Source organism: Chiloscyllium punctatum, chromosome 8 (genome assembly GCF_047496795.1).
Source record: "Chiloscyllium punctatum isolate Juve2018m chromosome 8, sChiPun1.3, whole genome shotgun sequence".
Classification (NCBI taxonomy): Eukaryota; Metazoa; Chordata; class Chondrichthyes; order Orectolobiformes; family Hemiscylliidae; genus Chiloscyllium; species Chiloscyllium punctatum.
Window position 1 is genome coordinate 22868333 of NC_092746.1, and position 26515 is coordinate 22894847.

Consider the following 26515-nt stretch of genomic DNA (forward strand, 5'->3'; position numbering starts at 1 on the left):
ACCAGACCAACTCTTCCTTGGTATAATCTCTATGCTCCAAGTTTATATTCCTGGGCTCCAATATCTGATTTTAGTGGAAGCAGCAAATTATTTAAATGGCTGCCTGATTCTGGGAACCATGCATATATGAACTATGAGAAAGTAAGGACTGCAGATGCTGGAGATCAAAGTCAAGAATGAGGTGCTGGAAAAGAGCAGCAGGTCAGGGCAGCATCCAAGGAGCAAGAGAGTCGACATTTCAGGCAAAAGCCCTTCATCAGGAACTATGGTCTGTCCCGCAAAAATTATAGATGTGGATTCAAGGTAGGACTTCACTTTCTGGCATCTTCCAGCATTTTTGCCATGACAGAGAAAATCTAGGCATTGTCTCTCAAATACAATCAATATTTATCCACAGAAAGAATAGTTACCAAACAGGTTTTTAACATAGTCAGTGCTACATCAAAACATCATGCATATTTTTGTATTTTAGATGCCTCTTTTGGAAAGATGCAGCCAAAACTTTAAAAATTGGTGACTTGTATCTTAAAATTCTATTTTCCCTTTGAAAGAAGGAATATCTAAAAAGTTACTTCTCAGATCCACTTATATTGGAATATGTTGCAAACTACAGCAATGAAAAGGCAATATTTCAACTTGAGAATCAGCTAAAAATAAGGACATTGAAATTTAGTCTTTTGTAATTACCTACAGTTCTTCAAATCCTACAATCATAAATTGGATCACACTTCTGATTGAATGCAGCTACTTGCCTCCATTCCCTAGTGTCAACAAATCTTGAAAGGGTTTTATATTGATACTGATGGCATAAAGCCAAATTCTCTACATAATATATTATAGAAAACTAAAACCTGAGTACTCCAAATGTCGATCAACATTTTTGTCATATTCATTCAGAGGAAGTTAATGTTGCTGGGAAGGCTTGCATTCATTACCATTCCCTAGTTCTTGTTGAGAATGATTTGGAGATGGATTGGGGTGTACAAAGTTAAAAATCACACAACACCAGGTTAAAGTCCAACAGGTTTATTTGGAAGCACTAGCTTTCAGAGCACTGCTCCTTCATCAGATGATTGAACTATAACCTGGTGTTGTGTGATTTTTAACTTTGTTGTTGGGAAGGTAGTGATGAACCATTTTCTTGAAGACAGCTAAGTGGTTTTCTAGGGCATCTCTTGAATCAGTCTTGAATCACATATAGGCCAGACTATGAAAGGATGGCAAACTTCCTTCCTGAAGAACGTTAGTGAACCAGATGTCCTATTATGACCATCCACTAGTTACATAAATTAAACGTTGAGTCAAAGATTTTTGTCTCGTATTCATCTAAAATGCAAGAAAACCAACTTGGGAGAGAAAACAGCAATTCATACAGTATAAGAAATTGGGCTAAGTGGTTTGCATGGGGATGCAGCTGGAAATGTAAACCGTAAATTTTACAACCAGGCAGATCAACACATAACAATTAGAGAGTTGCCTTGGAGATGCAGCAGGAATTGGCTGTCTACAGAACCCTTTCCTCATTGAGAAAAGTGCGATATGTGGACATATTTCTTTTGCCTACAAAGAACAGGGCTCTGCATATAAATATAACATTATGCAAAATGCAAAATTTCCCCAGGCGTGCGCAACATAGTCTGTGAAACCAGTGGATGATGGCAACCTGTAGAAGCAACTATATATCTGCCACTGGTTTCACCAGTGATGTTCGCATATGTATAGATGACCCCACTGCGCTCACACATACATAGTCAACCCCCATAAGACTCTCGCAATTCCTTATGTGCTGCTAAATGCCTGATAGTATTACTTCACTTCCCTGACAGTGTCTCCTTGACCACTGCTCCTCTGATTAGTCATTCAGGAACATGATCACTTACACCCACTTCTCTCATTATAACTGCACACATTTGATACACTCCTGGTCATATATTGCCTTCTGAATCAGAATTATACATTCTTTCCCCTGACACGCCCTGCACTTGTTTTCTACTTATTTGAAACAGCAGCCATTTCGATTTCAGAACTGATCTTAGCTGGTAGCCCAACCATCAATTAATAGAGTTCATCTGGTATTCTTTCTCAGACTCTTCGGAAATTTCCTACTTTACTGTGGAAAAGGACATGGAAGATATAGAATGTAGGGAAATAAGGTGACATCTTGAAAAATGTCCATATTACAGAGGAGGAAGTGCTGGATGTCTTGAAACACATACAAGTGGACAAATCCCCAGGACTTGATCATGTGTACCCTAGAACTCTGTGGGAAGCTAGGGAAGTGATTGCTGGGCCTCTTGCTGAGATATTTGTATCATTGATAGTCACAGGTAAAGTGCCGGAAGACTGGAAGTTGGTTAACATGGTGCCACTGTTTAAGAAAGATGGTAAGGACAAGCCAGGGAACTATAGACCAGTGAGCCTGATGTCGGTGGTGGGTAAGTTGTTGGAGGGAATCCTGAGGGATAGGATGTACATGTATTTGGAAAGGTAAGGACTGATTAGGGAAGCCAGCATGGCTTTATGCGTGGGAAATCATGTCTCAAAAACTTGATTGAGTTTTTTGAAGAAGTAACAAAGAGGATTGATGAGGGCAGAATGGTGGATGTGATCCAAATGGATTTCAGTAAGGCGTTCGACAAGGTTCCCCATGGGAGACTGGTTAGCAAGGTTAAATCTCATGAAATACAGGGAGAACTGGCAATTTGGATACAGAACTAGCTCAAAGGTAGAAGACAGAGGGTGGTGGTAGAAGGTTGTCTTTCAGACTGGAGACCTGTGACCAGTGGAATGCCACAAGGATCGGTGCTGGGTCCACTATTTTTCATCATTTATATAAATGATTTGGATGTGAGAATAAGAAGTACAGTTAGTAAGTTTACTAATGATACCAAAATTGGAGGTGTAGTGGATAATGAAGAAGGTTACCTCAGACTACAACGGGATCTTGACCAGATGGACCAATGGGCTGAGAAGTGGCAGATGGAGTTTAATTTAGATAAATGTGAGGTGCTGCACTTTGGGAAAGCAAATCTTAGCAGGACTTATGCACTTAATGATAAGGTCCGAGGGAGTGTTGCTGAACAAAAAGATCTTGTAATGCTGGTTCATAGCTCCTTGAAAGTGGAGTCACAGGTAGATAGGATAGTGAAGAAGGCTTTCCTTTATTGGTCAGAGTATTGAGTATAGGAGTTGGGAGGTCATGTTGCTGCTGTACAGGACATTGGTTGGGCCACTGTTGGAATATTGCATGCAATTCTGGTCTCCTTCTTATCGGAATGATGTTGTGAAACTTGAAAGGGTTCAGAAAAGATTTACAAGGACGTTGCCAGGGTTGGAGGATTTAGCTACAGGGAGAAGTTGAGTAGGCTGGGGCTGTTTTCCCTGGAGCATCGGAGGCTCCAGCGAAGTGCTGGTGGTATGTCCGGCCTCTCTATTTATAGGTCTTGGTTTCTTAACGTGGGTGATATCATTTCCAGTTCTTTTTTTCAAGGGAAGGTAGATGGAATCTAACTCGGTGTGTTTATTGATGGAGTTCTGTTTAGAATGCCATGCGTCTAAGATTTCACATGCGTGTCTTTGTTTCACCTGTCCTGGGATGTGAATGTTGACCCAGTCAAAGTGGTGTCCTTCTTTGTCTGAATGTATGGAAACTAATGATGGTGGGTCGTGTCTTTTGGTGACTAATTGGTGTTCATGTATCCTGGTGGCAAGTTTCCTGCATGTTTGTCTGATGTAGTGTTTTTTATAGTTCTTGCATGGTATCTTGTAAATTATGTTAGTTTAGCTGGTAGTTTCTAATGGATCCTTTAGATTCATTAGTTACTGTTTAAGTGTGTTGGTAGGTTTGTGGGCTACTATGATGCCAAGGGGTCTGAGTAGTCCGGAAGTCATTTCTGATATGTCTTTGATGTAAGATAATGTGGCTATAGTTTGGTTGCATTGTTTCTGATTGTTTGCGTTTGTTTCTGAGGAATTAGCGGATTGTGTTTATTGGGTACCCAGTTTTTCTTAAAAACATTGCTTAGATATTTTTCTTCCATTGTTTGTAGTTCTTGGGTGCCACAGTGGTGTAGTTTGTTGAAAAAAACACTCACAAACAGAGCTGCATCAAGACATTATCTCAAAGACATTACCTTGTATAAAGACATATCAGAAATGACTTCCAGTCATGGTGATGAAACCTCTGAAAACAAACGTTCCAGCTCAGCGAGCTAACTTACATACTTATCATCAGCCTGAGCTACAAATCTTCTCAAAATCGCAAACAGCATTAAAACATATTTTTCATGTGCTATGTTACATCAGTTCACTTCGTGCAAGGGTTTCTGATGAAAAAAATAATAACCTGAAAGAAGACTCATTTTGGACTTGAAATAGAAGTCTTGTTTCTCTCAGGAAAGGCACTTCCAGACCTGTTGACTTCTTCCAGTGCTTTATTTTTATTTTAGATGAATAGATAAATATGTCACAAATAAATGATGCCTGCACATCCCCAGTTGACTTAACAGGAAAATTGAAAGTTGTTTTTTGCGGCATGTAATCACAAAATCATAGATCGTAAAATTTTACAGCACAATAGCCCAATTGTTTCTTTTTGATTTTGAAGGTAAATCTCAATTTCTTTCTTAACTGCATGCATCTGCTTTCTATTTGTTAACCAATTTTCTTGGCAAGAAATAAGAGCAACAGAAGTCTTAAAAAGAGGCTAATAGCCTCTGCATTAGGTCTTGACTGCAGGACTTTTTTGACTTACTTTGTATCCTAAAATAAATGAAGAACTGCTAGGTCACAGTTCAAAGTCTTTATAATGGAGTAGATTGCAGAATGCTCTCTGCAGATGTACTGTATCCCTCAGAGGTTCTGATAGTTCATCTAAATGTCTCAGTGGTGTCAAACCTATCTTGCCTTTTCCTTAATATGAATATATGGGCTGAATTGGATTATTACAATATATATCTAAAATTCAAAATTTACTTTTTGCTTGAACTTATTTACACATAAAGTCCATAGTGATGGTACATAAACCTACATAAGCATAGTATAATCTGAGTAAAATGGATTTTGCCAGTGTAATCGAAGATGAAGCTAAATAGTGATAGATAAACAGCTATTACTTCAAACAAGCACTAAACAAATACAGCTAATCTCTTCATTAGGTTTATGTTTTTAAATTATTATCATTTAAGTTTAATTATACCAATTGTAAATTGTACTGGACATTAAAGTAGAAATTTTAAGCTTATACAAGTAAATTGTTAGGTGTATAAATGTAATTTCAGCACCAAACACTATATACATAGCAGTCTAGCAAAATTCGTCTAAGCTTGCCATCTATCTTAACAAAGTTCATTTTCAAAGTCATTGGCAAGTTAACATCAGATTTCCATCATCATATTTACGAACGAGAGGGACTGTATTGTTGAAGAGGAGAGTGTGAAACGGACTGATAAGCTAGAAGAGATATCTGTTAGGAAGGAAGATGTGTTGGACATTTTGAACAACTTGAGGATAGACAAGTCCCCCGGGCCTGACGGGATATATCCTAGGATTATGTGCGAAGCAAGAGAGGAAATTGCAGTACCGTTGGCAATGATCTTCTCGTCTTCACTGGCAACGGGGGTGGTACCAGGGGACTGGAGAGTAGCGAATGTTGTGCCCCTGTTCAAAAAAGGGAATAGGGATAACCCCAGGAATTACAGGCCAGTTAGTCTTACTTCTGTGGTAGGCAAAGTAATGGAAAGGGTACTGAGGGATAGGATTTACGAGTATCTGGAACGGCACTGCTTGATTAGGGACAGCCAGCACGGATTTGTGAAGGGTAGGTCTTGCCTTACAAGTCTTATTGAATTCTTCGAGGAGGTGACCAAGCATGTGGATGAGGGTAGAGCAGTGGATGTAGTGTACATGGATTTTAGTAAGGCATTTGATAAGGTTCCCCATGGTAGGCTTATGCGGAAAGTCAGGAGGCATGGGATAGAGGGAAATTTGGCCAATTGGATAGAAAACTGGCTAACCGGTCGAAGTCAGAGAGTGGTAGTAGATGGTAAATATTCAGCATGGAGTCCAGTTACAAGTGGAGTTCCGCAGGGATCAGTTCTGGGTCCTCTGCTGTTTGTAATTTTTATTAATGACTTAGATGAGGGAGTCGAAGGGTGGGTCAGTAAATTTGCAGATGATACAAAGATAGGTGGAGTTGTGGACAGTGAGGAGGGCTGTTGTCGGCTGCAGAGGGACTTAGATATGATGCAGAGCTGGGCTGAGGAGTGGCAGATGGAGTTCAACCCTGCCAAGTGTGAAGTTGTCCATTTTGGAAGAACAAATAAGAATGCGGAATACAGGGTTAATGGTAGGGTTCTTGGTCAGGTGGAGGAACAGAGGGATCTTGGGGTCTATGTACATAGATCTTTGAAGGTTGCCACTCAGGTGGATAGAGTTTGTAAGAAGGCCTATGGAGTATTATCGTTCATTAGCAGAGGGATTGAATTCAAGAGTCGTGAGGTGATGTTGCAGCTGTACAGGACTTTGGTTAGGCCACATTTGGAGTACTGTGTGCAGTTCTGGTCGCCTCACTTTAGGAAAGATGTGGAAGCTTTGGAGAGGGTGCAGAGAAGATTTACCAGGATGTTGCCTGGAATGGAGAGTAGGTCGTACGAGGATAGGTTGAGAGTTCTCGGCCTTTTCTCGTTGGAACGGCGAAGGATGAGGGGTGACTTGATAGAGGTTTATAAGATGATCAGAGGAATAGATAGAGTAGACAGTCAGAAACTTTTTCCCCGGGTACAACAGAGTGTTACAAGGGGACATAAATTTAAGGTGAAGGGTGGAAGGTATAGGGGAGATGTCAGGGGTGGGTTCTTCACCCAGAGAGTGGTGGGGGCATGGAATGCGCTGCCCGTGGGAGTGGTGGAGTCAGATTCATTGGCGACCTTTAAGCGGCATTTGGATAGGTACATGGATGGGTGCTTAATCTAGGATAGAAGTTCGGCACAACATCGTGGGCCGAAGGGCCTGTTCTGTGCTGTATTGTTCTATGTTCTATGTTCTATGTTCTATATTTCCTTCTAATTCTGGCTCTGCTGAGATTCCCTGAACACATTTGTCAGCATACCTGCTGGCCTTAGAGTCATAATCTTTAAATTATATGGCAGTATTCTTTACCAATTTTACATTTGTCAGCCAAACACTAAACCTGTATTAACCTTTGAATTACAATTCTTCAAAGTCTTTCTGACTTTCTGCCATTTAGTTTTGCTAGTTCAGCTGCACTCTGGCCCGATGATTTGCTTGTCTGCCAACTCTGACTTTGGTGTGCCAAACGATGTATTTTTATATCTTAATTCTCACAGATAAAGCAACCCTTCTTGAATTTTGTGTCTTTTCCAATGTATCTGTTTTATATGTTAAGAGTTTATTAGAATTCATGATGATCATGAGAACTGATTTCTTGGCCTGTTTTTATGTTTTCACTTTCTATAGCTGCTAATTATAAACCTGTCCATGAACTTTCAGACTAATTAACTGGTTGGGGATGTTATATTAGTGTTTGTTAATTTCTTATTAACATTTTTTGTTTGTGTGTAAAAATATTTTAGCTATTTTGTCATTGCATATAATTCTGCATATCATCCCAGAATTCAGAACTTTAGGACAGAATTTTACATATTCCTGAGGACAGGTTTCAGGCCCTGGGCAGCAAAAAATGTCATTGGCACCAGCCGCTATCCAACCACAATTTTAAAATTAATAGTTACTTATGAAATATATCCCACCTCTGCCATTAGTTTGCAGGTAGCAAACTGAGACCAGAGATAGGTCAGAAACCCAGCAGTTTAGGTTAGTGTGGTGCTGGAAAAGCACAGCAGGTCAGGCAGCATCCGAGGAGCAGGAAAATTGAAGTTTCGGGCAAAGGTCCTTCATCAGGATTGAGGAATCAGAAATCCAGCAGGTGAGACTTCATATGGTTCAAGCGGAAAAGCGTTGGGTTGGCTTTCAAGCTCCAGTCACCCCACAGTTTCTCTCACCCTTGCCCTGTCCACCCTTACATCCTTGGACAATATACTTATACTCCTACTTAAATGTCCAGTAAGATTTCTGAGAATACATAACTTGAGCAAGATGCAAGATACATAGAAGGGTTGGAAGCGGAGTATTATCAAGTCCAGGCTAGAAGGTTGTGGTCTGGGGAATATTTGTGGATGACAATATCCCACTGGTAATGAAGAATGACTGCTCCTTTGACTAGGCTTCCTCAAATTGAACTTACAATTTCAAAATTTGACTGCAGCATGTTGTTTACTGTAGAGATTTGGTTGTATTTTTCTCCCTGCTGTTATATTTTCAGTTTTTGTGTGCAGTGCAATATTTTTGCATTTTAACTAATGATCTTAGTTGTTGCTGAAAATGAAATATCATTAAATTGGTGGCGATGTGAATTCTTTGGAGTTGCCAAGAATACTTCATGATTTAAATAAGGAAGACGAATTAATAAGGATCCACCAAATGTAGTTATTGCAACAACAGAAAAATCATATGCATACTAATCTAAATTCTGGGAACATGCCCCTTGGTCACTTCAGAAGGGATGTTCTTTCATATTTTTCACATTTGCCAGCGAACAAGATTTATTCCATATGCAATGGTTTGAACTTCAGATCTTTAGAACAGAAGTGTCTTATGGTAGTGGCAGTTACTTTGGGCTTTTTTTGCCACTGCATATTTCAAGGACAGTGACATCTGCTAAATTAATCTGTAGCATACAGATGTACTAACGTGAGCCAGCATTTATTGCACATCTCTAAATTCCACAGAAAAAGTTAGCTGCCTTCTTGAGCTACTGAAATCCATTTTGTGCAGGTACACCCAAAATTTATTAGGGAGGGTGTTCCAGTGTTTTGACCAAGTGGCACTAAAGTAATGACGATACGTTACCAAGTCAGGATGGTGAATGGCATGGGGAGGAACTTTCAGGTGGTGGTGTTCATATGTATTTCCTGCACTTATTCTTCTAGATGGTGTTGGTTGTGGGTTTGGAGGGTGCTGGATTCTAATGAGCCTCAGTGAGTTTTTGCAGTGCACCTTATAGATGTACACAGTGCTGTTATTGAGCATTGGTAGGGGAGGGACTGGATGTTTCTGGATTTGGTGCCACTCAATTGGACCTTTTTGTCCTGGATAGTGTCAAGCTTCTTGAATGTTCTTGGAGCTGCACTCATCAATTCCCCAGGTCCTGATGGATTTTATCCTAGGGCCTTAAAATAAGTAATTGTGAAATAGTAAATGCATTGATTATAATTTTACAACACTCATTGGATTCAGGGAAGGTTCATTTTTATTGGAAAATAGTTAAAATAACTCCTTTATTCAAAAGGAGAGGGAGGCAGAAAACAGGAAATTAGAGGCCAATAAGCTTAATATCTATCATAGGGCAAGTGTTAGAAGCTATTATTAAAATGTTATAACTTGGACAAGTTCAAGGCAGAGATAACATGACTTCGTCAAAGGAAAATCATGATTAACTAATTTATTGGAGTTTTTGAGGAAGTAACTTGTGCTGTAGATAAAGGGGAACCAGTGGATACATCACATTTAGATTTCCAGTAAAAAAATGATAAGGTGCCACATCAAAGGTGATTGCAGAAAATAAAAGCTCATGGTGTGTGGTTAACATATTGGCATGGTACAAGATTGACTGGCTAACATGAAACAGAGAGTAGAAATAAGTGGGACTTCTTTAGGCTGGCAGAACATCATGAGTGGTGTGCCACAGGGGTCAGTACTGGGGCCTCAACTCTTTACAATTTATATACATGATTTGAATCAATGGACCAAAAAAGGTATGGTATCTAAGTTTACTGATGACATAACAATAGGTAGGAATTGTGAAGAGGACGTAAGGAATTTACACATGGATATAGATAGGTGTAAGTGTGTGGACAAAGATCTGAGAAATGGAGAACAATGTGGGAAAGGTGAAATTGTCCATTTTGATGTAAATATTTTTTAAAAAGCATATTATCTAAATGGTGAGAGATTGCAAAGCTCTGGGTGTCCAGGTTAATCTACAAGTACAGCAACTAATCAGGAAAGCTAATAGAATATTATAATTTGTTACAAGGGGAAATTGAATGCAAGAATAAGGAGGTTTTGCTAGGAGAAAGTGAGGACTGCAGATGCTGGAGTACCAGAGTTGAAAAATGTGGTGCTGGAAAAACACAGCAGGCCAGGCAGCATCCAAGGAGCAGGAGAATCGTCATTTGAGGCATAAGCCTGAAGAAGAAGGGCTTATGCCCTAAACGTCGATTCTCCTGCTCCTCGGATGCTGCCTGGCCTGCTGTGTTTTTCCAGCACCACATTTTTCAACTAAGGAGGTTTTGCTTCAGTCATACAGGACATTAATGAGACCGCATCTGGAGTACTGAAGGAGTTACTGCATTAGAAGCAGTTCAGAGAAAGTTGACTAGACTAACACCTGGAGTGGAGACAGTGAGGTCTGCAGATGCTGGAGATCAGAGTTGAGAGTAATTCCTGATGAAGGGCTCTGCCCCAAAATGTCCATTTTCCTGTACCTTGGATGCTGCAAGCCTGGAATGAGCAGATTGTCTTCTGATGAAAGGCTAGAGAGGCTAGACTGTATCTTCTGGAGTTTAAAAGAGACAGAGGCGATGTAATTGAAACTTATATAATCCTGAGGGTCTTGAACAGGTGGCTATTGAAAGGATGTTTCCTCTTTTGGGAAAATCTAGGATTCAGGGTCATAGTTTAAAAATAAGGGGCTTCCTGTTTAAAACAGAGATAAAGAAACATTTTTTTTCTCTCAGAGGATTGAGAGTCTTTGGAATTCCCATTTTCAAAAGACAGTAGATGCAGAATCTTTAAATATATTTTAGAGCAGAGCTTGATAGATTCTTGAATAATAAGGAGATGAAAATTATTGAGATATGCAGAAATATACAGCTGAGATGAAAATCAGATTAGCCATGATGTTCCGGAATGGTGGAGCAGGTTCAAAGGGCAGAGTGGCCTACTCTTGTCCCTTGTTTGTGTATTCATAGTATTCCATCATACTCCTAACTTGTGCATTGTAGATGGGGTCTGACTTTGGGAAGTCCGGAGGTGAATTACTTGTGATAGGATTCCTAGACTCTGACCTGCTCTTGTAACTACAGTAATTGTATGTCTATAGTTTCTGATCTACAGGAACGTGCTAGATGGTGGTGGAGAAAATTTCAGCAATAGATTATATTAGATTCCCTACAGTGTGGAAACAGGCCCTTCGGCTCAACAAGTCCACACCAACCCTCCAAAGAGCAACCCACCCAGACCCATTCCCCTACACCTAACACTATGGGCAACTTAACATGGTCAATTCACCTAACCTGCACATCTTTAGACTGTGGGAAATAACCAGAGCAAAACCCACACAGACACAGGGAAAATGTGCAAACTCCACACAGACAGTTGCCCAAGGCAGGGATTGAACCAGGGAACTCTAGCACTGTGAGGCAGCAGTGCTAACCACTGAGCCACTGTGCCACTAGAGTAATGGAAGAGCTGAAGGTTAGATGTTCTTTTGTTGGAGACAGTCATTGCATGGCACTTATGTTCACAGATGCTATTTTAAAGTTAAAATCAGGCTCACAGTTTTGAAATATCTTTGGCATTATCTCTGTGGAAAAACAGTATTAGCTGAACAGAACATTCAACTGTCATAGTGTGGCAGACTTACAAAATGACATCTGTATCAGGGTTCCTTATGTAAACTACGTGGTCTAATGAACAGAAAGGTTTTCATTCTATTGATATTCAAATGATGCAAAGCTACAGAAACACCATTATCTCAGCAGCAGCTCTGAAGTCTCCATTATGCAGCCGACTAGCTGTAATATAAATAGTTACAGAGATCTGAGGAAGATGATCCTTGGTATCATGCATCCATAATTTGGAAAAAGCTAGAGTGGGAGAATTTGGCAACTTATGTTCAGGCTTGTTATGATAGAACTCCTCAGGAAAGTACACAAATGATTTCTGAATGTTTAAAAATGGCAGAACACTCAGAAACCTCCCCATGACAGTCTCTATTAGTCCTTGTGTGACTGAATTATAATGTCACAGACTTGCTAGTTTCACTGGCAGAATTAGTTGTAAGTACACCTGTTCACATTTAGCTGTCACCACGCAAGCTATTTCGGAATGTAAGAAGGAACGTAGGAACATGAGTAGGCCACTCAGTCTGTTAAGCCTGCTCTGCCAATCATTTAGATCACAGCTGATCATTTACATCAGCATCACTTTTCCATACAACCCCATCCTCTTTGAGGTCATGGTATCCAGAAATCTATCAATTTTTGCCTTGAACTTGCTCAATTATTATGTTCACACAGTCCTCTGGTGTAGAGAATTCCAAAGATTAATCACTATCTAAGAGAGGAAATTCCTCCTCAAGTCAGTATGAAATGGCTTATTCAGAGGCGATGTCCCCTTATTTTAAACTCATCAGCCAGGGGGAGAGTTCCTACCTACACCCAAGCTGTAACAATTTTGTAAGTTTCAATTAAATTTTATTCTTCAAAAGTCAAGGGTTTCCAGACTAATTTTTCTCAGTTTTTCCTCATCAGACAATCCTATCATCGGTGAACCTTTGTTGCACAAGTGCCCACATTCCTTTGTTTGAACATTAAGACTTCCCATCCTCTTGCCATATAAGAAATACTTTGTATTTCTGTTTTGTCTACACAATGTAACTTCACAGTTATTCACATTACATTACATCTGCAATGTTCTTGCTTATTCACTTGGCCTGTCTAAATCCCCTTGAAACCACCTGTATCCTCCTTACAGTTTAAATCTCCATTTAATTTGAGTCATCAGAAAATTTAACAATATTACATTTAGTCCCCACATACAAACTATTAATATGGATTATGAACAGTTGTGACACAAGCAGTAATTTTTGCAGTGCCCACTAGTAATAGCCTCCTTTCCTGAAAATGATTCTCACTTTTTGTTTTTTGACATAACCAATGATGAAGCCATGCCAATATATTACCCCTAAATCCATGGGCTCTATTTTTGTTTACTAATCTCTGTTTAGGACCTGTTTATAAAAAGCCTTCTGGAAATTTTGGCACAACCATCTCAACATCCTCAAAAAAAACACCAACAGCTTTGGCATACATGCTTTATCTTTCATAAATGAATTTTGACTGTCCAATTGTATTATTATTTTCTAAATGTCTCATGATCACAGCCTTTATAATAGATTGCCTTACAACAGATATCTAACTAATAGCTCTGCACTTTTCCATTTTTTTCTTTCTTGTCTTAATTAGTGGGATTGCATTTATTACTTTTCACACCTTCCTAGAATCTATAGAATTTTGAAAGATAACTACCAATAAATTTATAATCTCCATGGTCACACTCTAGGATATAGTCCATTTGGTCCAAGAGATTTATTGACCTTCAACCAAGTCTGACTTAATTATTGATACCAATTTCTTTCAGTTCTTGCAAGTGCCATGGTTTCCAAACATTTCTGAGGGATTTTCTGATTTTTCTTCTTAAATAAAGACACAAAGTAATTGTATTTTTTTTATTTCTTTATTCTCCATTATAAATTCTCCTATAATGGACCCACATGCATCCTTACTCATTTATTTCCTTTTCCAAGTGAGTATTCTTAACACTAAATGGCCCCAGGGCATAGACAGATGTGGGCTGTGACATCACCTGGCCACAACAGACTCCTGAAACGTCTGTACATGACAGCTGACATCATTACTTTCTGTGTACAGTACCATTAGTACTGAGGCCATTGAAACTTCACATGAGCTGCTAACGTTGCTCTCCTTTCCGCCAGCAGAGGATGAGGAAGGGGGTTCAGGAGGAGACTGGACCGATGGGAAGACAAAGGCTGTGGCTGATGGCTCATGATGCCAGAGAGGCAGGGACTTAGAAAGGAGGGGTTCCCCACCATGGCAATATCTCTTCAACTGCCCTCCTTCACTCCCTTTCTCAATCTGGGAGGCCATGTCGAGCTATTGTTGCATATCTGGAGTCTGGAAGAGGAGACAGTCAGTAAGAGCAGCTGAAAAAGGAACACAGTTGCAGCAGCAGCCGTAGCCCTAGGCCTCCTGGCACCTGGAAGAGCTCCCTGTCAGGCAGTGCAGTGACTGGAGAAGGCTGGGTGGCAGGGTAAATATCATGAAGGAGCGGCAGCCAAGGAGATGCTGCTGGGAAGGAAGATTTCCTCTTCATTAGCTCCCAGGTTCCACCTCTATCTTGCTCAGTCTTGGATTACACCTGGGCAGATGCTTTCTGGTGTTTTCCACCACTTTGTAATTACAAAGAAGGTCTATTTGCATGCTCACAAAAGTGGTGTTTAAATATTCATAGCCTTTAGGTTTCATCCAAAAGAAGCTTTGATGGTCTATCTTAGTGTATCTCATTAGCTTCCATTCTTGAAAGGTTCAGAAAAGATTTACAAGGATGTTGCCAGGGTTGGAGGATTTGAGCTATAGGGAGAGGCTGAACAGGCTGGGGCTGTTTTCCCTGGAGCGTTGGAGGTTGACAGGTGACCTTATAGAGGTTTACAAAATTATGAGGGGCATGGATAGAATAAATAGACAAAGTCTTTTCCCTGGGCGGGGAGTCCAGAACTGGAGGGCATAGGTTTAGGGTGAGAGGGGAAAGATATAAAAGAGACCCAAGGGGCAACTTTTTCACACAGAGGGTGGTACATGTGGAATGAGCTGCCCGAGGAAGTGGTGGAGGCTGGTACAATTGCAACATTTAAAAAGCATTTGGATGGGTATATGAATAGGAAGGGTTTGAAGGGATGTGGGCCGGGTGCTGGCAGGTGGGACTAGATTGAGTTGGGATATCTGGTTGGCATGGCCGGGTTGGACCGAAGGGTTTGTTTCCATGCTGTGCATCTCTATGACTCTATATTCTCTTTTTCCCATTATCTATCCCTTGTTCAACCCTGTGGTGATTCTAAATTTCTCCCAATTCTCTAGTTTACCACTTTTTTCTGGCTACATTATAAGCCTCTTCCTTTGATCTAATGGAATTTTAACATATTTTCTTAGCAACATTTGATCACTAGTGTGCATCATTAAAACTATAGAGGGCTACATTTTTGTGGAGTTGGGATCTCAATGTGGAAATTTCACCTTCATTTTAAGCAGATCTAATTTTGCCAGTAAGGGAAGGGAGCATGGCATGAACACTAAGGAGGGAAACCTTAAGGAGGGAGCATTTATCTCACTTGTGAGTTAAACCAGGTGACATTTTAGTTGTCACATGACCCTTTGTCCATAGTGTGGGAGTTATGAATCGATGGTGTAGCCATGAAGTATGGATAAGGTCTGTACAACTGTCATAATTTAAAATTATTTTTAAATCCCTTATAGTTTAACCTTTGACAAATATAATATAGCTGTCAGTGAGAATTGAACAAAACCCTCTACTAGACTGCTTTGATTAAGAGAATAGGTTAGAAATAGGTTAGAATAGGTTAGAAAGCTACGTTTGTCTTAGCGTGGGCTTCTGAATTCATAGTTTGATTAATTATTTAAAAGTTTTATTTACGGTTTTGCTGTCTTTGATGTGGGTTTTGAATAGACGTATTTGTTCCTATAAAATATTTACAACTTTAATACTTTTAAAAGCCTTGAATGGGTTTTTAAAAGTTGGTTTCACACACAAGTGTGTTGGAGTGGATGAGAGACATGAGTTAGCATTGAGTTGATATGAAGTGTAAAGAGAGGTATGAGTTGTCATTGTGTTTGCATGGAGGATATGAGAGATTCTGGGTGTGGGTGGAAAATATAAGTTATGCACAGGGGGCATGAAAGACCTGTGGAGTAAGTGGAAGGTGTGAGTTGGCATTGTGTTGGTATGAGGGCACAAGGAATCTTGGGCATAGTTGAAAAGCATTTGTTGGCATGAAGGGTATGAGAGGCAATGATGCAGGATGAGGAACGATTTGGCAGTGGATTGGCCTATCAAGTGGATGGAGGGATGAAGGAGGGTGAGGTTTGAGAGCTAGAGGGCCTAACAACATTTCAAAGAAAGACTCCTTAGGACTCTCCCACCCCTGTAACTGCAAACCCACACCTTACTAGATCTGTGGGCTGAAATCTATCCTCCCACCATCCATCATGGAATGAAAATCACACATTTCAGCTTGCACTTTACTGAGGTGCATTTAGTGAGTTGGGGAATCTCCTGAATTCTGTCTCAACAGCCAAATGTAGCCAGGTGCCTTGTCGCTTTTCTGACTTTTCAGTTGATAGAACAAGGAAATGGGTGTTTCCAGTGGTTTAGATGCTACCTGTCTGATTGTGCTGCAAATCAAAAATTAACTTTGTATCGTATGTGCTGGATCCCAGTAGAAATATGTGTAACCTTGATATGATTATTGAAGATCCTCTAGAATCATCTATTTCTCATAATGTTTTCTTATATTGTAAGTTCTGTCTTTATTTTCAAATTAACTTCATGCCTTGCTTGGACAGAACTATTTCAGAAAGACATGTTTTACTTACTGTTAACTTTAATTTATATGAGCACATTTTCTAGAACTTCTATCTAATGCAGTGATACAATGGTTTAGACATGATTGATGTGACTAACCCAATACGATTAGTAATTGTTTTTGTGTCCCATGCTATTATTATTGTTACTTTCTGCTTGTTTTCAATTGTAGCTGATTTTGGCCTTGCAAAACAGAAACAAGAAAACAGCAAAATGACTTCAGTTGTTGGGACTATATTGTATTCCTGGTAAGTATAAATGTAGAATTTAACTAAAGCCTTTGTTTAGATCATGATACACTAAGGGATGGCTGTGTTTTACAAGACTTAATACATTAAAGAGCTGGCTTACTACAAAATTATTTGCAAATCAAGTTTAATATGATCGTAATCGATTCATTTTATTAAATCTAACAAGTAATTCACATTGATTTGGATTTAACATGGATTTTCTGCTGACTAGGCATTCATTTTCCCAGTGTAGATGGGAGTTCCATTTAAGGACCCTGTAATATCCCAATCATAAGGCACTCCAAATGAATTGCCTGGGGCATTGAAGGTTCCACCAGGCAATTCTACCACACCTAGAAAATTATTATTTAAATCAGAAAATTTGGAGACTTCTGACAAAATTAAGTAAAATAGTACTCAAGATAAGCTAGGCTATTAATTACATAGTCTGACTCGTGAAGTAACTATTTCAACTGACCTTATATTTGCCTCTCACACACTTAACTACACCAAACCCTTTACAGACCCCGAACCCTGACATGATCTCCTTCTGAGACACAATATCCCCTGATATTCACTGGGACTCAATGTCCCTCCCCTATAGGTACCTGACACCCCTTGGGGAGATGATATCCTTTGGGTCATGACACACCCCTCAGATGCAAAATCCCACCATGATCAGCAGTTAATTCCCCTCTGTTAGACCCTAACCTTTCCACTTATCACTGCAGACCCAACCACCCCACCTCATCCCCAGGCAAAACCATCCAAACACCTCAACCACTTCCCACACTAGACCTGACCCAACCCAACCCCTGAACATCCCCATATGTCCAGCCAACCTGCCTCCACCTTTAGACCCAACTCTACCACTGGACCTGACCGCACATTCTCGTTCCTTCACTGCCAGACCAACAGCCACACACTCCATGATTTCTCCCGCTTACCCTGACCTTCCTATAACTGCATCACTTATTGGGTCCTCGTGCCCTGGCACACTATCCCCTTCTCACAACATCCTACACACCTGGCACCTAAATCAGCTGGCACACTACCCTATAGGCATCCTACTGAGCTGGCACCCTATGTGGCACTATATCCTCCCAGCATCCTAACATTACACATCCCTTATATTATTTACCCTCTGACAGTAGCTGGTTGCTAGTGGTTGCTAGGACTTTTACATTTCAAAATACAACAGCTGACTGCTCTGATTCACCTTCCTATGAAAATTTTGTGTTATGATTGAATTGTCGGAATGGAAGTACGACTACATATTTTTGATGGAAACCTGAGTAGAATCTGTGTGAGATTGCTCCTGTCTGGAAAATCTGACCCATTGCATTTGGACACCTGTTTTATAATCCTTAATTTAGACCTTGGTTTATGTCTAATCCATCGGGTTTGTAAGTTCTCAGTTACCCTATTTTTACAGCAGTCACCAATTATGTTACAAATTTGAGATATTAGTAAACTTACTATTGTTTTTAAGCAAGTAGACCACCTGCTGGTTGGTTCCAGGTTTCAATTTTGATTATCCAAAGGATTATGTGTGAAATTCAACTCAACCTACTCTTGTTTTGAAGTAATTTGAAATGAAGGGAATGAAGAGAGATGCTCAATAGAAACAAAAATACGTGGTCACCTCAGTTCTACAAATAAAAGAGGGTCACTGGACCCAAAACGTTAACTGTGCTTTCTCTCTTCAGATCATGCTAGACTTGTTGAATTTCTCTAGCAAATTCTATTTTTTATTTCATATTTCAGCACCCACAATTTTTTTGATTTATTTTAGTTTTTAAACCATTTCTGTAAAAGTTCATTTTGGTGATAAGGACTGCACACAAGTGAGAGAACATCAAAACAGCAAACAAATCTCAAATAGGATTTCTAATAGGTAATGTAGTAAAACAAAAGAGTTTGCTTTTTTATGTTCTGAAGTTGTCCAAAGTGCAGAACAGATTGCACTTTTAATTTGTTTATCTGAATACATGTAGAACAATTTTGATGATGAACCTTGGCCATAGAACTTATATTATCTTTGGCAGGTCCACAATGCCACAAAATTGAACAGGCTACATTTGCTCGGGGGTGAGAGATTGCAGACGTGATTTGTAATCATAATAAACTCCTTTGTGTACACATTTAACTTATAGTCTACTAATGATCCATTCAGTCCAGAAATAGTGAAGAGTGAACCATATGGAGAGAAGGCAGACATTTGGGCCGCAGGATGCATTCTGTATCAAATGGCAACTTTAAATCCTCCTTTTTACAGCAGTAACATGCTCTCCCTGGCAACCAAGGTAGGAATATTAATCAGTCCAATAAATGTTTTTTATAAATTAATACAAAATCAAGCAGTAAATGAAAAGTTAAATATTTCAGCTGATGCGGTATCTCTGAATTTGAAAAATGATGAAGTCAGCAACCAAATTGTAAATGTATTTTTAGGATATACTTATGATACCTTTAAAGCACTTTGGGATCTCCTGGGATGTGAAAGATTCTCTACAATCAAATTTCTTCCGTTCTTCTTCCATTTCCCTGTTCCTCATCAATAGCAACCTATGAGCACCCTTGCACCTGTGATATAAATTGTTGTGATCATTTGAAACTTAGCATTTTTGTATTTGTCTAGCTGGGTACAGGATATGAAGCATGTTCAATGTGCAATCTACCAACATGCTCCTGTTTTGGATTGTTTTATTTATCTCTACTGAAATGTTTACCTATCTTACCTGCTAAATTCTTTCACTTTAGCTTTCTCTTTCTAGGTTTATAAAGACATATCTCCACAGGTTGTTCAACCGAAGAACTGCATCCTCATACTAGTATTTAACTTATCAAACCATAATTTTGCATTTGATTTGCCTTCCATTTTTTGAGCAGAATTTTCAGGGTGCTGACCTGCTCACAGTGAAGGTGCTGGCTGTGGGATTAAAAGCCTTATCATTGCAGTAGTGGGCTTTACCATTGTCGATTAACTTGGCTATGGCATTAGCATTATCCAGCCTCTGGGTTTCCCAATCAATGGAAGAGTGCAGCTGTGATGAAGATCCATACCTGTCAATGGAAGGTTTCTAGTTGAAGGAACCTCAATAGGCAATAATGTGATTCAATTCCAGATTGATATCCTATGTTTCAGTGACAAGAATGGAAGCACAACATTGGAAGGATGCCCTTCTCACTGGCCTCTTAGTTCTCTAACTCTTCCTTTGGTGACCAACTAAGATTTGCAGAAATGTGTTGATTCCCAGGGACAGGATGGAGAAACAGGTCCCAAACAAGTACAAATGAAGAAATGAGCTGTAGATGTCATTTAGATGTGTCCTGTCCACAACATGATAGATAAATCCAACCTGAGCAGTTACCATCCTAACAGTCCACTCTTGATCATCAACAACATGATGAAATTGACTGTGCTATCAAGCAGCACTTGCCAAGCCTACTTAGCTCCTGACCTTATATCAGCCTTGGTCCAAATATGGGTGAAAGAGTTGAACTCCAGAGGTGGGAGTGCCTTTAACATCAAAGTTGAATTTGATAAAGAGTGGCATCAAGAAGCCCTAGCGAAACTGGAGTCAATGGGAATCGGGGGCAAGCTTTCCGTTGATTGGAGTCATATCTGGCACAAAAGAAGATGGTTGATGTTGTTGGATATCAGTCATCTGAGCTCCAGGAAATTTCTGCAGGAGTTCTTCAGGGTAGTGTCTTTGATGAATCAGCTGAAGATGGTTGAGCCAATGACCTCCTCCCCAGTATAAGGTCAGAAGTGAGGATATTTACTGATGATTGCATAATATTCAGCACCATTTACTACTCCTCAGCTACTAAAGCAGTGCACCTCCAATTTGAGCAAGACCTGGACAATATTCAGATTTGAGCTGACAAGTGACAAGTAGCATTCACATTAAACAAGTGCCATACAAGAATAATTTCCAGTAAGAAAGAGTCTAATTATGACTCCTTGAAATTCAATAGCATCACTATCACTGAATTCCCTCATGATCAGCATCTTGGTCATTGCTATTAACCAGAAACTGAACTGGACTACACATATTAACTCTGTGGCTACAGGAGAGGAGGCTATCAGAGGCAAGTAACACTGCAGCAAGTAACTCAATTTATTACCCTCCAAAAGCCTGCCCAGCATCTCCAAGGCTCAAGTCAGGAGTGTGATGGAAAACACCCCACCTACCTGGATGAGTGCAGCTCCAACAAAACACAAGAAGCTTGACACCACAAAGTAGCATACTTTTTTGACATCACATCTATAAACATGCAGTCACTCAACCACCAATACTATGCAGCATAAGTTTGTACTACCTACAAAATGCACTGCAGAAATTCACCAAAGATCCTTAGACAGCACCCTCCAAACCCCAAGTGACCACGATCTAGAAGGACAAGATACATGGGAACAACACCAACTGCAAGCTCCCCTCCAAGTCACTCACTATCCTGACTTGGAAATACATTGCCATTCCTTCACAGCTACTGGGTCAAAATCCTGGAATTCTCTCTCTAAGGGCATTGTGGGTCTAGATTTAGCACAGGACAGCAGTGATTTAAGAAGACAACTCACCACCACTACCTTCTCAAGGGCAAGTAGGGATGGCAGTCAATACTGGCCCAGGCAGCAATGCCCACATCCCACCAGTCAATTAAAAAAAAATCAACGCTTATGATTGCTTCATACCATCGAAGCTATAAATGAAATTTGGAAGGAGTTTATTTTCTGAAAATTGCCTTTAATTAATTGAATATGAACTTCACATATGTATTTGCATGTTTGCACTTTCTTTACAGTTGCCTTTCTTACAGTGCTTTTGGTGTCTTCGTGCTGGTCACCTGTGTTTTGTTCTGCAATCTGGTACCAGATTTCCTGCACATGTGTGCCCATATACCACCACTGCCACCATAATATTTGTTTTGTCTCCAGCAATCTTTAACTGATGTGGCAATGCTTAATATCTCAATAACATAAGAAAACAGGACATGGGGAATGTGGTATTGAAAGATCCTTCAGACATTTATTGCAGCTTGACTATTCAAATATTATATCCACAGACATAACTTTCTCTGTGCTAACATTCAGCTTTTTGGTTCAGTGCGTTATGCATCAAGTGACCCAAATTAAGATAGAGTCTCCGACCTTTGTACCTTCGGCTCATATGTTATGGTGTAATAATGATATCAAGAGCATGTCTCTTAAAGGTATAATGACATACTAACTATGAGATATAATACAACAATATGTAACCACGTTTGCTTTTTCAGAGTATTGATATATATGGTTAATCTATTAATTCACTTCTCGACATAATGACTTTCTTTTTTAACTTTCAACATGTAATATAAATCACACTAAATATAAATCACAGAAAAAGATGTCCTCATCTTTTTCTGCACTAGACGTTGAACAGATCACTTTTAAGTTTCTGAATATAACTACTTTGTACTTTTCTACTCATTGTTTTATCACATTATTTAATATTCACACCTCAACAATTTTCTGGACAGAATTAAAAGTCAAACTTTGCAAATTAGCATTGGCATAAAAAAAGACAATGAGCATCATAAAAATATTACAATAATATCATAATAAAAAGAAATGGAAAGACCAATAAGCACTGTAATATGGCCTCCAACTCTATTTCCTCCAGCTTCTACCAATAGTTTGTTCTGCTCAATATTGCTTCCACTCATTCCTCCTGACATCCCTGAGGGTAAGAGGAAACAAACTATTCCCATCTCTGGGAGCAATTGTTATATGCAGAATCCGCAAAGTTAGAACAAAATCTTTTAATTCATGCAACACCCTTTCTGTATACCTGAGTTATTTTGAACAGTTCTGGAAATAGCTTAACATTTCTACAATCACAGCAACAGCCAGTAGAAATAAATCAATCACAATAACTGAAAACAGTAAATGATCCTATGGTAATCCTTAATAGGCCCATGGGGAATTAATAATTTATTTCTCTGTAGAGCTCATGGAGTATGGGTTCCTGGCCCATAGGTGTGTATTGATATCTCTGAACAGGATGATTAGAAAAATAAGTTAAATTTTTAAAAATATATGCAACACAGACACAGGCCATGGAAGGAATCATCTCTGCTGATTGTCTGCCCCTGTTCTGTGGTTATGTTCATGCCTGGGTTCATTGGAGAGGCAGCATGTGGTGTCCATCAATGCTCTTAATGCCTTTAGAGAGAGGTCAGTACGTCGGGGGATGCAATGCTTTATTTCCCCCTCCAACCCCATTTTGACTAAGTTCCTGCTTTTTCTCCCTACACCTCCCTCAGTTTTGAAGGTTTGCATTGCTCATAACAGGCTTTGCTTGTAAATATTCTTTTGGCGACATGGGTTTAAAATAGGTTTAAAAGTAATGCAAAAATGTCATGGTGATTTTGGTGGTGGGAAGGTCGCTCAGTTGTGTGTAATAGCACTGCTGGGTAGAAAAATAAAGCAGACCCAAGACTATGGAGGAGGTCATCTCTGTTGACTATCTGCCCCTCTTCGTGGTTATATTCATAACCAGATGTCCTTGCAATGGAAGCATGTAGTGCCCATCAATGCTCTTGATGTCTTTAGAGAGAGGTGGGTATAGTGGGGATACAGTGCTTTATTTCCCCTTCCAAATACCTCAATGCATTTGGCTGCTGACCCTGTTGATTGCACTATTGCTACATTCCTGGAGATCCTCTTGATGTGGCACAAAATTTAAATTACCAGCGGGAAAGGGAAGATCCATGCCACTGAAAATGCTAGAACGTTACGGGCAACTCTCATTAAGGTCAGTGGGGATTACCTTTGCTTTGTCACTAATGGCTAAATCTGAACCATTGTGTGAAGCATAGTTTTAAAAATCATATTTTCAGCTAAGTAGTATGGTGGGCACCCAGTTCCACTCACTTAGTGTCCAGGGTTTCTAGTGGAAAACCTTTCAGTGTGAAGTTAATTAAAGATACATAATGTTAACAATATTTTTAGATTTGCCAGCAAGGCAATGACATGTCAAGTGACCTTTTTCTGTGCTATAACCATTCTATGATTCTATAATTCTATAAATTGATTAGGGGCTTCTGTAAACTATTCAGTTTTTTTGTTTCTGTTGGTTGTTGCACCAATTCCTACCAACATAGGGTTAATATTGACATTAGACAAAATTTTTTTTTGACTTTCTCTTCCCTATGAATAATTTTCTAAACTTTCTTTATAACAGATTGTAGAAGCAGCTTATCAACCAGTACCAGAAGGACTCTATTCTTGCAAAGTATTAGAAACTATTAAAAGGTAAGAGCATAAGGCCATAAGAAATAAAAATGGAAGCTGTCTGTTCTTCCCTTCTAATTATACCCATCATTCAATGTGATTATGACTGATCTTTTACCTCAGCTGTGACTTCCAATCCCATAGGATGGTATCCAGAAATTTATCAATCTCTGTCCCGAATATATGGAAAAACTGAGCTTCCACAGCCCTCTTGTAGGAAATTTTAGAGATCCATAACTCTAGGCGAAAAAAATTTCTCCTCATCCCATTCGTCAATTGCTAACCCCTTGTTCTGAAACTTTTGCATGTGGTTCTAGATTTTAAAGCTAGGTAAAATATTCACCCAGTATCTACTTTATCAAAATTTCCTATGTTTGAATGAGATCAGCAATCATTCTTCTCAATTTTAAGGAATATAGGCTCAGTCTGTTCAAACTCTTGGTACTTGACAATGTCTCACCCCAGGATTTAATCCAGTGAACCTTTGTCACTCTGCTTCCATGGCTAGTATATTCTTTCTTGGGTAAGGAGATCAAAACTGGAAACTGTACTTTTCAGTTGTGTAATTACCAAGACCTGGAACAATTGCAAGAAGATTTCTTCACTTTTGTACACCAAATCCTTTTTAATAAATGTCAATATCTCATTTGTTTTTTTTAAATATTTGGTGCATATTTTGTTTATTCACTCACAGAATGTGGCATTTGCTGGGCCACTATTTATTGACTATCTCTAATAGACCTTGAGAAGTTACGATTTTGAACAGTTGCAGTCCATGAGATATAAATAGACGTACTATCCTGTTAGAGAGGAAGTTTCAGGATTTTGACTCAGCAACACTGAAAGAATAAAGTTATATTTCCAAGTCTGGATGGTGAGTGGCTTAGAGGGGAACTTGCAGATGGTAGTAATTCTGTGTATTTGTTGCCCTTGTCCATCTAGATAGTAGTGGTCATCAGTTTGGAAAGTGCTGTCTAAGGAACCTTGGTGAATTTATGCAGTGCTTCATGTTGATAGTACACACTAATGAGCATCAGTGGTGGTGGGTCTGATTATTTATGGATGTTGTATATGCTTTGTCCTGAATGGTGACAAAGCTTCTTGAGTGTTCTTGGAGCCGCACACATCCAAGCAAGTCAGGAGTTTTCCATCTCACTCCTGACATGTGTTACAGCACTGCCACTCTATTCTCCTTAAGCACTCTACACACATGAATGTTACATACATCTTGCTTCTCCACAATTTAGGCTTACACTTTAAGAGCCAGTATTTTGGGATTGCTGTAAACCCTGCTTCACTCATGACCTTTAGAGAACACAAACCGCTGCTTTAATCATTTTTGACATCAATGTGACTCAAAACTCTTTACTCCTAACTCTCCTAATCCTGTCCACCAACTAATAGGCAGAAGTCAAAAGAATGACAGAGTACTCTCCATTCACCTGGATGAGTGCAACTCCAACAATGTTCAAGAAACTTGATTAACTTGTTTGGCAGTCATCCACCATTTTCAACTTTCACTCCCTTCATCAATGCACACTGACTGAAATATGTACCATCTACAAGATTCACTGCAACAACTCACAAACAGCCCTTGGATAGTATCTTCCAAAGACATCTTGACATACCTATAAGGCTAAGTACAGCAAATGAATGGAAATGCCACCACTTGCAACTACCACTCCAAGCTATACATCTTCCTGACTTGTAACATTTTTGCGATTCCTTTGCTGCTGCTGAGTCAAGATCCTGGAACTTTGTTCCTAACAGCACTGTATTGCCCATGAACTGCAGCAAGGGCAATTACATATTGGCCTTTAGAAGCAAAGAAGTTCTTCTGCAGCTGTACAGGGCCCTGGTGAGACCACACCTGGAGTATTGTGTGCAGTTCTGGTCTCCAAATTTGAGGAAAGACATTCTGGCTATTGAGGGAGTGCAGCGTACGTTCACGAGGTCAATTCCTGGAATGGCGGGATTACCTTACACTGAAAGACTGGAGCGTCTGGGCTTGTATACCCTTGAGTTTAGAAGACTGAGAGGGGATCTGATTGAGACATATAAGATCATTAAAGGATTGGACACTCTGGAGGCAGGAAACATGTTTCCGCTGATGGGTGAGTGCCGAACCAGAGGACACAGCTTAAAAATACTGGGTAGACCATTTAGGACAGAGATGAGGAGAAACTTCTTCACCCAGAGAGTGGTGGCTGTGTGGAATGCTCTGCCCCAGAGGGCAGTGGAGGCCCAGTCTCTGGATTCATTACTCCTGCACCTATTGTCTATTGGCCTAGCCAGGGACATATCCTGTGATTGAGTAAAATAGTAAAATCCTAACTGCTGTGTGAAGTGGCCTAGAAACATACTGGTCATACCAATCCTCCAATTTGAAGTATGCAAGATGAGTCAGGGGATGAAATACTTCCAGTTGTCCAGATGATTGCAGCTTCAATAGTGCTTAGAAAGC

General features: G+C 39.7%; 1 protein-coding gene across 1 annotated transcript in view; it reads left to right on the forward strand.

Annotated features, from left to right (window-relative positions):
* nek10 (NIMA-related kinase 10) overlaps window positions 1–26515 on the forward strand; it is a 235924-nt gene that overhangs the window by 168228 nt on the left and 41181 nt on the right. The window contains exons 23-25 of the mRNA XM_072575222.1: window positions 16712–16787; window positions 18946–19075; window positions 24002–24072. Coding sequence (XP_072431323.1) covers window positions 16712–16787; window positions 18946–19075; window positions 24002–24072 — 277 coding nt within the window. The remainder of the gene's footprint in view (window positions 1–16711; window positions 16788–18945; window positions 19076–24001; window positions 24073–26515) is intronic.